At 43.0% G+C, this 15,909-nt stretch overlaps 1 protein-coding gene across 1 annotated transcript; it reads right to left on the reverse strand.

Moving 5' to 3' along the window:
• Positions 1–2,904: 2,904 nt before the first annotated feature.
• Positions 2,905–15,641, reverse strand: LOC105482293 (mitochondrial ribosomal protein L15). Its single transcript, XM_011742315.2, has 5 exons — positions 15,468–15,641; positions 14,206–14,360; positions 13,438–13,603; positions 8,452–8,575; positions 2,905–3,407 (listed from the first exon to the last, which is right to left on the reverse strand). Exons 1-5 carry the CDS (start codon positions 15,573–15,575, stop codon positions 3,070–3,072), a joined length of 891 nt encoding a protein of 296 aa, XP_011740617.2. The 5' UTR covers positions 15,576–15,641; the 3' UTR covers positions 2,905–3,069.
• Between the last annotated feature and the right edge of the window lie 268 nt (positions 15,642–15,909).

Consider the following 15,909-nt stretch of genomic DNA (forward strand, 5'->3'; position numbering starts at 1 on the left):
CACCCTTCAAAATAATGGGACTGCATTCCAAGTTCTGGCCAATGGTACATAAACAAGGGTTTTGTGTGGAACCTTCCTTAGGAAAAGCAGGCTTGCTCTTTGCCCACTTGGATCATGAAAATGAGCATCTCACTCTAGGAATGAGGGTGCCTCGGGTTGAGACTTTGTGGAGCAGATCCAGCAACCAGCCCTCAACTGATCGCAGCTCTTCATGCGCGAGAGAAAAATAAACTATCTCATTCAAGCACTGTGATTTGGGGATCCTATCAATGGAGCCAAAATGAGCACTAACACACCAACTCCATCACTTGGGTATCTGAAAAATAAAAGCATGTTTCAAAACTTTTGCCTATCATTTGAAATTCACAGGATTTCATGTTATCATAGAAGATAGTCGGCTGGGCATGGTGGCTCACGCCTGAAATCCTAGCACTTTGGAGGGCCAAGGCAGATCACCTGAGGTGAAGAGTTCCAGACCAGCCTGGCCAACATGGTGAAACACCATCTCTACTAAAAATACAAAACATTAGCCAGGTGTGGTGGCACGCACCTGTAATCCCAGCTACTCGGGAGGCTGAGGCAGGAGAATCGTTTGAACCCAGGAGGCGGAGGTTGCAAGGTTGCAGTGAGCTGAGATCACGTCATTGCACTCCAGCCTGGGCAAAAAGAACAAAACTCTGTTCCCCACCCCCGCAACAACAACAAAAAAAAGAAGATGGTCCCAGTCATGATTCTTTACAAGTCCTAGGTTCTAAGGAATGGTTTAATAACAAGTCAATTATATAATCCTGGATAAAAATTAAAAGAGGCCGGGCACTGTGGCTCACGCCTGTAATCCCAGCACTTTGCAAGGCCAAGGCGGGTATATCACCTGAGGTCAGGAGTTCGAGACCAGCCTGGCCAACATGGCAAAACCCTGTCTCTACTAAAAATACAAAAATTAGCTGGGCGTGGTGGCACATGCCCATAATCCCAGCTACTCAAGAGACTGAGGCAGGAGAATCGCTTGAACTCAGAAGGCAGAGGTTGCAGTGAGCTGAGAGATCATGCCATTACTCTCCAGCCTGGGCAACAAAAGAGAAACTCCGTTTCAAAAAAAAAAAAAAAAAAATTGAAAGATAAACTTGGTACATAAATTATTTTGTAAACTGAATCTCAGAACAGCAATATATGAGATCGATAAGCAAACAAAACAAATAATGCATTGTCGAGGTTTTCAAATTTTTTTATTTTTAAGAAAATAGCCAGGAATCATTTTATTCCTACTGTGGAAGAATTATGAATTATTCAAGATCAATCTTTAATTGCTCAATGTAAATTAAGGTTTCATATGATTTGAATATAAAGTATCTTTCAGAAGCTAAGTAATCTAACTAACTGCTCCCTTGAGCCCAGGAGGCAGAGGCTGCAGTAAGCCAAGATTGCATCACTGCACTCCATCCTGGGCAACAGAGGGAGACTGCCTCAAAAAAAAAAAAAAAACAAAAAACTTACTAACTGCTGAATCTTTTACATTAACTAAGCTTAATTCTCACGTTATTGTTTGTATTGCTCATATAATATTTGAATCATTTTTACAAAATCATTTGTAATGACTGAAAGATACAGGTTTCCAATGTCTGAGATAAGTAAAAGTATATCAATTAATATTAGAACACCTACCTTCTTCAAGAAAAATATGTTAATGGCTTACTCATGGTTGTCTACTTTTGACAGACAGGACTCGCTGGATTTCCTAGGCCGACTAGGAATTCCTAAGCCTAGCTGGGGAAGGTGACGGCACCTACCTTTAAACATGAGGCTTGTAACTCAGCTCACACCTGACCAATCAGGTAGCAAAGAGGGCTCACTAAAATACAAATTAGGTTAAGAGCGGGAGGTAAAGAAATAGTCTAATCATGTATCGCCTGAGAGTACACGGGGAGGGACAATGATCGGGATATAAATCCAGGAATTCGAGCAGCAAGTGGGCAACTCCCTTTGGGTCACCTCCCATTACATGGGAGCTCTGTTTTCATTCTGTTAAGTCTTGCAACTGCACACTCTTCTGGTCTGTGTTTGTTACAGCTCGAGCTGAGCTTTTGCTCGCTTCCACCACTGCTGTTCACCGCCGTCCCAGACCCGCCATTGACTTCCACCCCTCTGGATCTGGCAGGGTGTCAACTGTGCTTCTGATCCAGCGAGGTGCCCACTGCTGCTCCCAATCGGGCTAGAGGCTCACCATTGTTCCTGCATGGCTAAGGGCCCAGGGTTCATCCTAATCGAGCTGAACATTAGTCACTGGGTTCCACAGTTCTCTTCCATGACCCATGGCTTCTAATAGAGCTGTAACACTCACCACATGGCCTAAGGTTCCATTCCTTGGAATCTGTGAGGCCAAGAACCCCAGGTCGGAGAAGGCTTGCTACCATCTTGGGAGTGGCCGCCACCATCTTGGAAGCTCTAAGAACAAAGGCCTGCCTGTAACACTTTTACCACAGAATTGAGAAAACAAATTGACTTGTAATTTTTGTTTCTCTCACATTCAATGTCGCTGGCAAACATACTGCCTACTAGCTACTCCTCAGCCTTACACCTTAAGCATACGTCCTGATCTTACTCTTCGAGTTGAGGGTTTACCATCTTGACACTGGGTAGCCATGTTTCCCTGAGGCTACAGATTAAGAGAGGGGTCACCAACTCATTCCATATGCTCTCATCTTGGCAGAGCAGGCCTACAGGTCAATCCCATTCCACTTGTGCATTCATTCTGGTCTGTAACAGTAACAAGGTCTGGATGAAAATATCATTGAAAAAACAAACTAGAAATATTCTAAAATAGTTGTCATTTTCCTTCCATAGACAATCAGGGAGTTTATATCTTTGAGACAGAACCCACACAGACTCACTTTCTCTATGCAGTCCTTGTTTCCTGCCATTTTAATTTTAGATGAAAATGAGACATATGAGTACACTGAAAAGTAACACCACCACCTGGAAAGTTATACATAAGGAAATGCAATGAGGAATATAGATCCTTCAGCCCCTATTCCAGTACTCTTTAACAACTCTGCTTTCTTGGGCAGGAATTCATGAGCTATAATACTTAAGAAGATTTTCATCTGTAGGTTTTAGGATTTTCTTATCGGTCATATTCACCACCCATCCTGGAGCAAGACCAAAGAAAATCTGTCTTGGATCCTTCCTAGTACAGAGCATTTTGAAGAGTTCATCTTTAGTGATATCAGGTAAGATATAACCATACTTCCTGGCAAGTTCAAGTCGTGCTTCAGGAAATTTGGCAGGATCCGCCAGGTACCCACGATTCTTTGCATCAGTGTAATATGGCACCAGTTCTTCTGGTGGAAGCATTCTTTTTGGAATGGGTTTTCCACGAAGAAAGAATGGAACAGGTTTGCATACAATGTCTAAAAGAAAATTTAAATTTAAAAAGTGAGATGCAAATATTAGCTCATAGACATACCTAGAGATGTAGTTCCAACATAGAGATGTAACTCTGTAACAAAGAGATGTTACAGAGTTGCTCTTGATTATTAATTTTTATTTATTTATTTTTGAGATGGAGTTTCACTCTTGTTGCCCAGGCTGGAGTGCAATGGCACCATCTCGGCTCACTGCAACCTCTGCCTCACGGGTTCAAGCAATTCCCCTGCCTCAGTCTCCCGAGTAGCTGGGATTACAGGCATGTGCCACCATGCCCGGATCATTTCGTATTTTTACTAAAGACAGGTTTCACCATGTTGTCAGGCTGGTCTAGGACTCTTGACCTCAGGTGATCCACTCACCTGGGCCTCCCAAAGTGCTGGGATTATAGGCATGAGCAACCATACCCGGCCAATTATTAATTTTTAAATATTAGTGAGATGAGAACTTAATTCCAAGAACTTTTTATTATATATGCTTGTCTTACGTAAGCAAATGGAAATGCTTCACTTTCAATAGTTTGCATCTTGAGAGGCAAAGTTACTCCCCGGGGTTACCAATGATTAATGAATTTCTAAACGTTGGTAACATTGTACTTAAGCCCCATGTTAAAACACAAAACATTTTTATGGCATACTGTCTACAGTGTGTTAGAGCAAGATGGAGTCCTGCTGCCCATACCACTAGTAGGAAGTCCTAAAACAGAAAACTGAGGTGTCCAAATGGCAAGTCAAAGAACCATGAAGACTCCAAAAATGCTTATATGGATCTTGTTTAGAAATTAAGAAGAAGTATTAAGATTTCTGGAAAACCAATTTTACTAAAATGAGTTATCTTAACCAAAGAGCATGCGAAGAAATTTTATGTGAAACGAACCAAGGAATGCTGCATAGCCCCAGTTCTGTTTTTAAACATTTTAAAGTACCCGAGACATGTGTTCTGAAAGTGAGAGTGAAAAAAAGGCCTACGCACAAGATATCACAGATGCCAGAGGGCCTTTAGATAGCTTAGAAAACAATTACACAAATAGATAACTGTACGAATACAACTGACACTCTACTCATCATGTGTTAGCAATGCACCCTTAACCAAAGCCGGTTACAGAAATCAAAACAGTACTAAGGAAATTACTGAGAACCTTAAAATAATAGTACATATGTCACAGAGCACTTACAAAGTTTACCTGATTCAATCTATGGAATCCATTCACACATGTATAGTGTTTGGTATACAATGAGACAGATGTTAACTATCACCCACCAAGGCATAAGCTCTGTGAAGGGAGGGACTTTTTTTTTTTTTTTTTTTTGAGACAAAGTCTCGCTCTGTCACCCAGGCTAGAGTATTGTGGCATGATCTCGGCTCACTGCACCCTCCACCTCCCAGACTCAAGTGATTCTCCTGCCTCAACCTCCCAAGTAGCTGGGATTACAGGCATGCACCACCATGCTCAGCTAATTTTTGTATTTTTAGTAGAGATGGGGTTTTGCCATGTTGGCCAGGCTGATCTCGAACTCCTGAACTCAGGTGATTCACCTGACTTGGCCTCCCAAAGTGCTGGGATTACAGGCGTGAGGCCACTGCGCCCAGCCAGGAAGGGACTTTCAACTCTTGCACTACTGTCTCTCCATCAGCTGGAACAGTATCTAGCAAACACTAGCCACTGGCTGTTTGCTGAATGCAAGAATATGACAGCTGTTTTATACAGCTCTAATATACTGCATTACCTAGCAGTATCTCCAAACAGGGCAAATGAGAAATGGCGATTAAGAGGTACTCCAGGCAGGCCACTCACAGAAATGAGAACTGGAAGCTATTTGCTAAGGGTCAAGACCAAGAATTAGAAAGCAGAGCCACCTAAAGCCAGGTCATGCTCTGGATAAACCATCCTACCTATTTCACCTACAACAGAGGGTAAGTAAATACTGCATGTCCTTGAATCATCAAGAAAGTATCTTCAAAATATATTTAAGAAAGAAGTTTGTAGGCCAGGCACAATGGCTCATGCTTTTAATGCCAGCACCTTGGGAGGTAGGAGAATTGCTTGAGCCCACAAGTTCAAGACCAGCCTGAGCAACATAGTGAGACCTCATCTCTACAAAACATAAAACAAAAAAAAATTAGCGTGGTGACATGCACCTGTAGTCCCAGTTACTCAGGGAGCCTAGGTGGGAGGATTTGAGCACAGGAGTTTGAGGTTGCAGTGAGTGGAACTGCACTCTAGCCTGAGAGAGCAAGACCATCTCAAACGAAAAGAGAAAAAAAAATTTCTGGCCCGGCATGGTGATTGACACCCATAATCCCACCACTTTGGGAGGCTGAGGCAGAAGGATCACTTGAAACCAGGAGTTTGAGACCAGCATGGGCAACACAGTGAGACCCCCATCTTTATAAAAATCAAATTAGCCAGGCATGGTGGCACACACCTGTAGTCCCAGCTACTCATGAGGCTGAGGTGGGAGGATCACTTGAGCCCAGGAGTTGGAGGTTGCAGTCAGTCTTGATCACACCACTACATTCCAGCCTGGGTGACAGAGTGAGACCACGGTGCAAAAAAAATTAAAAATTTTCTATAACTTGGAAAACTAAAGTACAACGAAGTAAATTATTCAGAGCCAAAATTACTAAGTGATAAACCTGTGACTGGATTTGTTTTATTACTTTTTTAACAAAAAGCTCCTGGGACAACCCGCAGAGCTGCTGGAGAGAGCCACACACAAGAGCATCAAGGCTGAGGGTGCCTCAGAAGATGCCAGCTCAGGGTGGCAGAGGGCATCTGGCTAGAGAACGAACGCCACCACCACATTCTGTGGTAACAATGACTGAAAAACACACTAACGCAAAGTCCTTCCAAAACGTCTGTGACTCTTTTAAAGAAAAATACTGGTTTTCATATCTGAGGCAGCTCACCCTAAAAACTGAGTGACGGACCAAAATAAGAAAAGATGCTCATCTATAATAAACAAGAGGGAAAATGGAATCACCACGTTGGCAAATTTTTTTTTTTTTTTTTTTTTTTTTTTTTGAGACAGTCTCACTCTGTCACCCAGCCTGGAGTGTAGTGGCGCAATCTCAGCCCACTACAACCTCTGCTCCCAGGTTCAAGGGATTCTCCTGCCTTAGCTTCCCGAGTGGCTGGGATTCCATGCGCCCGCCACCACACCCCACTAATTTTTGTATGTTTAGTAGAGATGGGGTTTCACCATGTTGGCCAGGCTGGTCTACAACTCCTGACTTCATGTGATCCACCCACCTCGGCCTCCCAAAGTGCTAGGATTACAGGCATGAGCCACTGCGCCCAGTCTTTGATGAATATTTTTAAGAAGCTTTCTATTATGGGAAAAAGGAAATGGTAGTTATTTGTTTCAAACTCTACATACAGACAACACAAATCCTTCCCTTTTTCCTTTTTACATATTAATTTTCAAGGAATTTTCTTCTAATCATGCAATTTGGCCAGGAAATGTTTAACTCCCATTTGAATGTAAAAGCACCAAAGAATCCTTTGTAAGGCATTTACAAAGTCAATTGTAAAGTCAACAAGTTACATTTGGTTGTCATCTCTGCAACTTGAAAAATCCAATTAATTTATTCAACAAAATTTAAGTAAGCCTCTTCTAGATACCAGGCATCGCTCTATGTGCAGGAGATACAGCAGGTAGCAAAAGGTCTCCATCATCTTGAGAGATGGGAAAGAAAGAATGAACGGGGAGAGAGAGAAATGAACTTATACTTTGTCAGCTGGTGATAGCCGCCAGGGTCAAACACAATGCAGGGCAAGAGGACAGGATGTGCCTGCGCATGTGTGTGTGTGCATGTGCACACCATGCATGTGCATGTGTGTACATATGCTCTTTTTAGTACAGTTGAGAAAGATCTCCTAATAAGCAGAGACCTGGAACAATGGGGCCCAAAGCCATGAATATTCCAGGTGGGGGAAGCTCCAGGCAGGGGGAACAGCAAAGACCGAGGCTGAAAGTACATAGTACACAGGGCTCAGAGTGTGGAGGAAATACAAAGCAGGCGGCCAGTAAGGGAACAGAGGGAGCAGGGGAACACCAGGAGGGACAAGAGCTGGTGCAGATCACAGCCAGCCTTGTAGGAGCAGAGTGGACACCACTGGAGGTTTTGTGCAAAGGAGTGATAGTCCATGCTTTAAAAGGAATCTCGTGCCACGTCACTCCACTGCAGATGGAAGCAACAACAGAGAGGCCACCTGAAGGCCCACAGTCATCCAGGCAAGAGGACAGTGGTTAGGACAGACTGGCAGTAGCTGGAGAGGTGGTCAAATGTGGACAGTTTGAAGAAACAACTCAAAAGATTTATTAGGGCATAAAAGAAAAAGTTCAGGACTCCAAATTTTGGATGGACTTGTCATTTACTTACATAGGGAAGACTACAAGATGAGCCAGGCTGAGGTAAAAGAGAAAAGAGGGGCTGGGTGTGGTGGCTCACACCTGTAATCCCAGCACTTTGGGAGGCTGAGAAGGGCAGATCACTTGAGGTCAAGAGTTTGAGACCAGCTTTGACAACATGGTGAAACTTGTCTCTACCCAAAATATAAAAATTAGCTGGGTGTGGTGGCGGGCACCTGTAACCCCAACTACTCCGGTGGCTGAGACAGGAGAATCGCTTGAACCTGGGAGGCGGAGATTGCAGTGAGCAGAGATCGCGCCACTGCACTGCAGCCTGGGCGACAGAGCAAGACTCTGTCTTAAAAAAAGAGAGAAAAAAAGAGACATTTCAGACATACTACATTTGAGGTACCTGCTAGACATTCAAGAGAATTTGCCAGGCAGGCAGATGCAGTTCTACAGTTCAGGGGAGGGGCTGAGAGCCTTTTTTGCCCTTGGTATTTGTGTCAGCAACATGCTGTGTTCTTTAAATCATAATAATCCATATGGTAGATGTAGATCAAATACTACATCCAAACTACTACCAACATTTGCCATTCACTAAGTAATTTAAAAGTAGTAGCCAACATAAGACAAAGAGAGAAAGAAGAAAATGACCATGGAACAAGCTTACCCAGACTTCTTGGATCATAGAAGGCAGTAGTAACAACACCACCATTTTTTTCAATGGCAGCAATAGCCAGTTCTGAAGCCAACTGTACTTCAATATTAACTTTTGCCTTAAAGGTGTCAGCACCCTGAAATATGTCAAAACAGTCTGTTGGTAAACAGCTTGGCTAAAAGTAAATTAATTACGTCAAGCTTCCTTTTTAAACAGTATTTTTCCCTCCAAAGTGCCTATAATGTAACAGTACAGTTAGCCCTCCATATCTGTGGGTTCCACATCTGTGAGTCAACCAACTTGGATGGATAATTTTTGGAAAAAAAGTAATAATAAAAAATAAGGCTGGGCGCAGTAGTTCACACCTGTAATCCCAGCACTTTGGGTGGCCAAGGTGGGTGGATCACCTGAGGTCAGGAGTTCGAGACCAGCCTGCCCAACATGGAGAAACCCCATCTCTACTAAAAATACAAAAAATTAGCTGGCTATGGTGCCGCGCACCTGTAGTCCCAGCTACTCAGGAGGCTGAGGCAGGAGAATCGCCTGAACCCAGCCAGGGGGAGGTTGCAGTGAGCCGAGATCACACCATTGCACTCCAGCCTGGGCTATAAGAGTGAAACTCTGTCTCAAATAAAATTAAAAATAAAATAAGGCCAGGTGCAGTGGCTCATGCCTGTAATCCCAGCACTTTGGGAGGCCAAGGCAGGAAGATCACCTGAGGTCAGGAGTTCGAGACCAGCCTGGGCAACATGGTGAAACCCTGTCTCTATTAAAATACAAAAAGTAGCTGGGCATGATGGCGGGCACCAGTAATCCCAGCTACTTCGAGGCTGAGGCAGGAGAATCACTCGAACCTAGGAGGAGAATCACTTGAACCCGGGAGGTAGAGGCTGCAATGAGCTGAGATCGCACCACTGCACTCCAGTCTGGGTGACAGAGCAAGACTCCATCTCAAAAAAAAAAAAAGTAATAATAATACAACAATAAGAAAAGAATTCTTTTTTAAATATAGTATAACTATTTATATAGTATTTACATTACTTTCAATGGCAAAAGACACAATTACTTGTGCACCAACCTAATATTAGGTATTATAGGTAATCTAGAGACGATTTAAAGTATATGGGAGGATGTGGCAGGTTATATGCAAATACTAGGCCATCTTAGAGACTTGATTATCTGGATTGTAAGAGGAGGTGGTCCTGGAACCAATCCTAAGGGATGACTATAATTCCTATTTTAAATATCTCTGCTTTGAGGTCCTATCACTTTTTTCTTTAACATTTTATTTAGGCTACCTTGTTTTACCAATTTTCAATCCATGTAGGTAAGACTGACTATATTTCCATTTTATGTACACCTACTAAGCATTCATTCCTGGTACTTCATTAATAGCAGGCTGCTTAATCCTCATAACAACCTTATGATAGGATTATTGCTGTCTCAACTTCATAGATGGAAATACCAAGGCACAGAGAAGTTACGTAATATGTCCAAGGTCACAATGCAAGGATTCTAATCCAGGGAGTCTAGTCACAGCATCTGTATTTTTAACCACAACATTATGCTGTCATAGATAAAAACTAATCTTCCTTATCCCTAAGTAAGTCAGAGGCCAGCAGGAGGTTAAACAGGGGAACATGCAGGCTGGAGCAGATGGAAGAACAGAATATCTGACAAAATCGACAAAATCTGAGCTTTGGAGAAGTTGGCCTCACTAGGGCAAAAAAGAGAAGACAACAGAAATTTCACTTTGCATTCAATATTGACTTTATTATAGCCTCTAAGCTGGGGGAAAACAAAACAAAACAAAACAAAACAAACACCTCTCCAATTTTTCCTAGAATAGTCAACACTAGAATGTAGTTCTAGGCCGGGTGCAGTGACTCATGCCTATAATCATAGTACTTTGGGAGTCCAAGGAGGGCAGATTACTTGATGTCAGGAGTTTGAAACCAGCCTGGCCAACATGGTAAAACCTCATCTCTACTAAAAAATATAAAAATTAGCCGGGCATGGTGGCACATGCCAGTAATCCCAGCTACTTGGGAGGCTGAGGCAGGAGAATGGCTTAAACCCAAGGTGGAGGTGAAGGTTGCAGTGAGTCCAGATCGCGCCATTGCACTGCAGCGTGGGCAACAGAGCAAGACTCCATCTCAAAAAATAAAAATAAAAAAGAAGGAAAAAAAAAAAACGTAGTTCTGAACTCCAAAAAGTTAAATTTTTGGTCACAGTTAGCATGTGCTATATTTTTCTCTAATTTCAAAGCAGATTCTGATAAAAACAAAAAGATGGTAGCATTACCACTCTACAGCAATAGAAAGTTTTCATGAAGCTGAAACAAACTGGCTCCCAGTTTAGCTCCTTCTATTAATGACTAATTTTTCATGTATTTCAAATATATTCCATAAATTCTAAGATGCATTTTCACACTTTTTTTATATCTAATACTGGTGTGTGTTTAAATCAACAGTACCTTTGATTCAATAAAACAGGGTCTTGCTGTATCATTTGTGATTTTTAAGCAATCCATAGCTTGCTTAACCATCTCCCTATTTTGGGGCACTGGTGTCAGGTCCAGTATTTTCAGTAGTATAAGTGGCATTTTTAGGACTGTCTTTATATTAGGTCTCTTTCATTTTGCTTTTCCTCGAGAACATATATTTCCAAATTGATAATTTTGTGCTAAAGGATCAAAACTGTCTTATTATTCACTATTTACTACAAATCTGAAATCACAGAAGTCAGTCAGTTAACAGAGCTATAAATGATGTGTAATTGCACTTACTCAACCAGTGCCCTGGGGTAGTTTTCACGGTTATTTTTGCTAATCTAATAGACAACACCTAAGGATGTTGGGATGTGCAGTTTAAGGGCTGATGAGGTCATGGATTTCCATATGTTAAGTTACATGTGTATTTCCTTATACACACCCAGGGTAGAATACTGAGGCTTAATCTTGTATTTGGTATTCTCTTTTCAAATTACTTTATTTGGAAAGTTTTTATCCATACAGTTCACTTTTTCAAAGGAATCTGAAAGGTTTTTTCATAAACATATGCTTCCCTCTAGTGGACACTAACTTACCTATACAACTGTATTATTGGCAAACAGTAGTTGATTAACAATGTCCAAAAAATTTGGCCGACGGTGGCTCACGTCTGTAATCCAGCACTTTTGGAGGCCGAGGCAGGCGGATCACCTGAGGTTAGGAGTTCAAGACCAGCCTGACCAACATAGTGAACCCCCGTCTCTGCTAAAAATACAAAATTAGCCTGGCTTGGTGGCGCATGCCTGTAATTCCAGCTACTTGGAAGGCTGAGACAAGAGAATCGCTTGAACCTGGGAGGTGGAGATCGCAGTGAATCAAGATCATGCCATTGCACTCCAGCCTGGGTGACAGAGTGAGACTACGTCTCCAGGAAAAAAAAAAAAAAAAAAGAGGCAGAAAATTAGCTGGACCTGGTGGCAGGTGCCTGTAATCCCAGCTACTTGGGAAGCTAAGGCAGGAGAATCGCTTGAACTCAGGAGACAGAGGTTGCAGTGAGCTGAAATGACATCACTGCACTCCAGCCTGGGCCACAGAGTGAGATACCAAAAAAAGAAAGAAGAAAGTAAAGCAATGAATCAAAGCACCTGCCCTCAAGGGAGCTTATATTCTAGTGAGGAAGACAATGAAAACAAATGCATAACTTGGTAATAAATGTCAAGTGTTCATATTTATTCAAAGAAAAACACTTTGGGCAGAGTAAAGGAAACAGTGTGATTCCTGAAGCAGTGCAAATGCTCTTTTAAAAAGCCTCTCAAAAAAGACCTTCCTGGCCGGGCGGGGTGGCTCACACCTGTAATCCCAGCACTTTGGGAAGCTGAGGTGGATCACCTGAGGCAGATCACCTGAGGTCAGGAGTTCGAGAACAGCCTGGCCAACATAGCAAAACCCCATCTCTACCAAAAATAAATTAGCCAGACGTGGTGGCACGTGCCTGTAGTCACACCTACTCAGGAAGCTGAGGCACGAGAATAGCTTGAACCTGAGCAGCAGAGGTTGGCAGTGAGCTGAGATTGTGCCATTGTACTCCAACCTGGGAGACAGAGTGAGATTCCGTCTCTATTTAAAAAAACAAAAGATCTTCCTGATATGTTGACATTCGAGCAGAGAACGAAAAGAAGTAAGGGGGCACCAAGCACGGTGGCTCACGCCTGTAATCCCAGAAGTATGGGAGGCAGAAGTGGGTGGATCACGAGGTCAGGAGTTCAAGAAGGCCTGGCCAATATAGCAAAACTCCATCTCTACTAAAAACATAAAAAATTAGCCAGGTGTGGTGGCACGTGCCTGTAGTCCCAGCTACTCAGGAGGCTGAGGCAGGAGAATCTCTTGAACCCGGGAGGCAGAGGTTGCAGAGAGCTGAGATTGTACCACTGCACTCCAGCCTAGGCAACAGAGCCAGACTCCATCTCAAAAAAAAAAAAAAAGGGGGGGGGAGAGGCAAGCTTTACAGATATGCAGAAGAGCATTCCAGGACCAAGGGACAGAGCCCTGCCATGATAGCATGACAGCTTTCCAAAACCACAACGATCACCACTACATAAGGGTTATAAACACAAATGGGATAAAAATAAAGGGGGTAGAGTATTGATTATCTGAAAATCAAAAATATCCTTCTACAGGCCAGGTGTGGTGGCTCACGCCTGTAATTCCAGCACTTTGGGAGGCCGAGGTGAGCAGATCAGTTGAGGTCAGCAGTTCAAGATCAGCCTGGCCAACATATTGAGACCCTGTCTCTACTAAAAATAAATAAAATTAGCTGGGCGTGGTGGTGGGTGCCTGTAATCCCAGCTACTCAGGAGGCTGAGGCAGGAGAATCACTTGAACCCGTGAGGTGGAGGTTGCAGGAGCCGACACTGCACCACTACACTCCAGATCCAGCAACAGAGCAAGACTCCGTCTTAAAAAAAAAAAAAAAAAAAAATCCTCCTATATAACACGAAAAGACTTACCTCCTCGACCAGTTGGACACCATAATCCCTTTTAAGTGGCTGGATGCTCACACCTCTCCCATTGACAAGCTGGGTTAAGTCAATTGGTTGAGTAGGATCAACACGACCCAAATCAATCAGATACTGCAGCCTATTGAGACTCAAAGGCTTATACTGGCGTCTGAAACTGTAAAACAAGAACATAAGAGTTGGAAAACTTTCATCTTCCTGTAACTTCTCCAAATCAACTCAAAGGTTTGTCTTGTATTTTCCTCTACCAATTTTAATTATTTAACTAAATAAAACCCTCTTGAGCATAACACAAACATGCAATATTGCTTGGTTTTGGGTAATGAAACCTGTACCTCCTGTGTTCCACTAAAAACTATTTTCCTCTCTAAGCATTTACTTCACTTATTTACACAAATAAATCTGTGGAAAATTTAACTTACTATGGAGCTCAAAGTAATAATGTAGTTATCATTTATTAGGTGACTACAGTGGGCCAGATTTTTATATATACTGTCTATTATTGCTAATTCTCTTAATAACCATTAGAGCAGGCATTAGAATCTCCATTTTGCAGGTCTGAGTGCAATGTCTGGGCTTTTTTTCCTTTTAATAATCCAGGCAAAATTTCATTACCAAAAAATGGTTCAGGAGAACAGTAGCAAAAGTTTGCTTCAAAGTGAATTTAAAATTTCTACCAAAATTTCTACCAAACTATTTTTTAGGTGCTTTTTAATGGAAATTGGGGACCTGTACTTTTAAAAAGCAAAACAACCTTACCTATGTCCTTCGTTAAACCCGTATTTTGGGATTCGGATGTAAAATGGAGTCTGGCCTCCCTCAAAGCCCAAGCGGGGCCGGGTTCCTCTTTGCCTTTCTCCTTTATGGCCTCTGCCACATTTTCTACCTCTTCTCCGACCTCTTGGTCGTCTCTCCTACAAGGAAAGAGAGTTTTATGAATTTCAGATGCATTTCTAAAAACTGCATTTCAGCTCTTTTTGTTATGCTATTCATTCATCCAACTGACCAGTGCTAGCTAACACTATTGTGTGACAAGCATGTCCTAGTTGTTCAAAGGTCCACACGCTCTGTTAGCATCTTTGCCTCTAAAGACATAGCTAATTCTTGTAACCAAAGTCCAAGCGTGTTTCAAAAGCAAAAAGTAAAGGTTGGGATGGGGATAAGGTTTTTGTAATAGGCTGAAACTGAAAAAAATCCTAGAATTAAATATCCACAACATTTTAGATAGTGAAGAACTTTTTATTTTGAAATTAATTGTAAATATGCAAATTTTATTCATAAACCTGTAATTTTATTTAAAAACTAATTTGTTGAAGAAAATCTTTTCCTTAATTTACTTCCTGTCATTTCACGAAAGCAACGAATTGACTGTTAAAATGACAGTACACTGTCAACTAACAGCTTTTCTAGCTGTATTTAGTGAACTGCAGAAGGGACAGCTGCGATTCAGATCTTTCCAATGAACATAAAGATCCACGGGGAAAGCACTTCATTTTAAACCCAATTTTGAATGACACAATGACTGTAGTTTCTGCGAGTCGGCTTCTCCGCCTAATATCTTTACGCTTTTAAACATAACCTTATTAAGAACTGGGTGCGGCCGGGCACAGTGGCTCACGCCTGCAATCCCAGCACTTCGGGAGGCCAAGGCGGGCGGATCACGAGGTCGGGAGTTCAAAACCAGCCTGGCCAACGCGGTGAAACCACCTCTCTACTAACTAAAAATACAAAAATTAGCCGGGCGTGGTGGCGGGCGCCTGTAATCCCAGCTACACGGGAGACTGAGGCAGAATTGTTTCTGGGCGACAGCGCAAGACTCCGTTTCGGGGGGGAAAAAAAAAAGAACTGGGTGCACGTGGAAAGATTTCCCTCTGGGCAGTAAGGGAGAACAGGCACGAGGCAACCCTACGTTCATCCCAACACCCTCCCAGAAAGGGCAGTTCTCCTAATGACAGGGAGAGAAGGGCCGCTTTCATCGCCCCGGTTCCCAGCGCTTCCCCGCACCGCCACTACCCATTTACCGGTTTCTTGGAGCCGGGATTCGGCTTTAAGTTGGCCAGGCTCACACGCGGCAGGCCCCGGAGTAGGTCCAGGGCCCGGGCCCGACCGCCGTGCAAAGGACCGGCCATAACGCGCAGACCCAAGAACCTTCAAGGTCGCCCTGAGCAGCTCGGAGGCCTCGTGGTCTCGGGGGCTGCTTTACGGCCGTGGTCCCGCCCCTGTCGCGCTGCAGCCGCGCGCGCAAGCTCGGGACTCGGGCACAAGCGTAGGAGTCTGCAAGTTTGTCTCGGTTGTGTTTTTAGTTCTTTGGGGATGTGATCTTATTTTCCGAGATCGTGCTTTGTCCTCGGGGTCCCTTTTAATATTCTGAACGTAAAACCTCTTTCGCCAAACAAGAGCATGCACTAAAAACACTGCGTTAAATAAAGGATCTTTTTTGAGTCAGTGTTTGGCCTTGCCTGT

Source organism: Macaca nemestrina, chromosome 8 (assembly GCF_043159975.1).
Source record: "Macaca nemestrina isolate mMacNem1 chromosome 8, mMacNem.hap1, whole genome shotgun sequence".
Lineage (NCBI taxonomy): Eukaryota > Metazoa > Chordata > Mammalia > Primates > Cercopithecidae > Macaca > Macaca nemestrina.

Excerpts from the sequence above, each read along its gene's own strand:
- LOC105482293 (XM_011742315.2), bottom strand. The coding sequence starts at position 15,575 with ATGGCCGGTCCTTTGCACGGCGGTCGGGCCCGGGCCCTGGACCTACTC. Across the intron at positions 14,361-15,467 it reads ATCCCGGCTCCAAGAAACCG|GAGAGACGACCAAGAGGTCG; the intron begins GTAAATGGGTAG and ends CTTTCCTTGTAG. Across the intron at positions 13,604-14,205 it reads GGGTTTAACGAAGGACATAG|TTTCAGACGCCAGTATAAGC; the intron begins GTAAGGTTGTTT and ends CTTGTTTTACAG.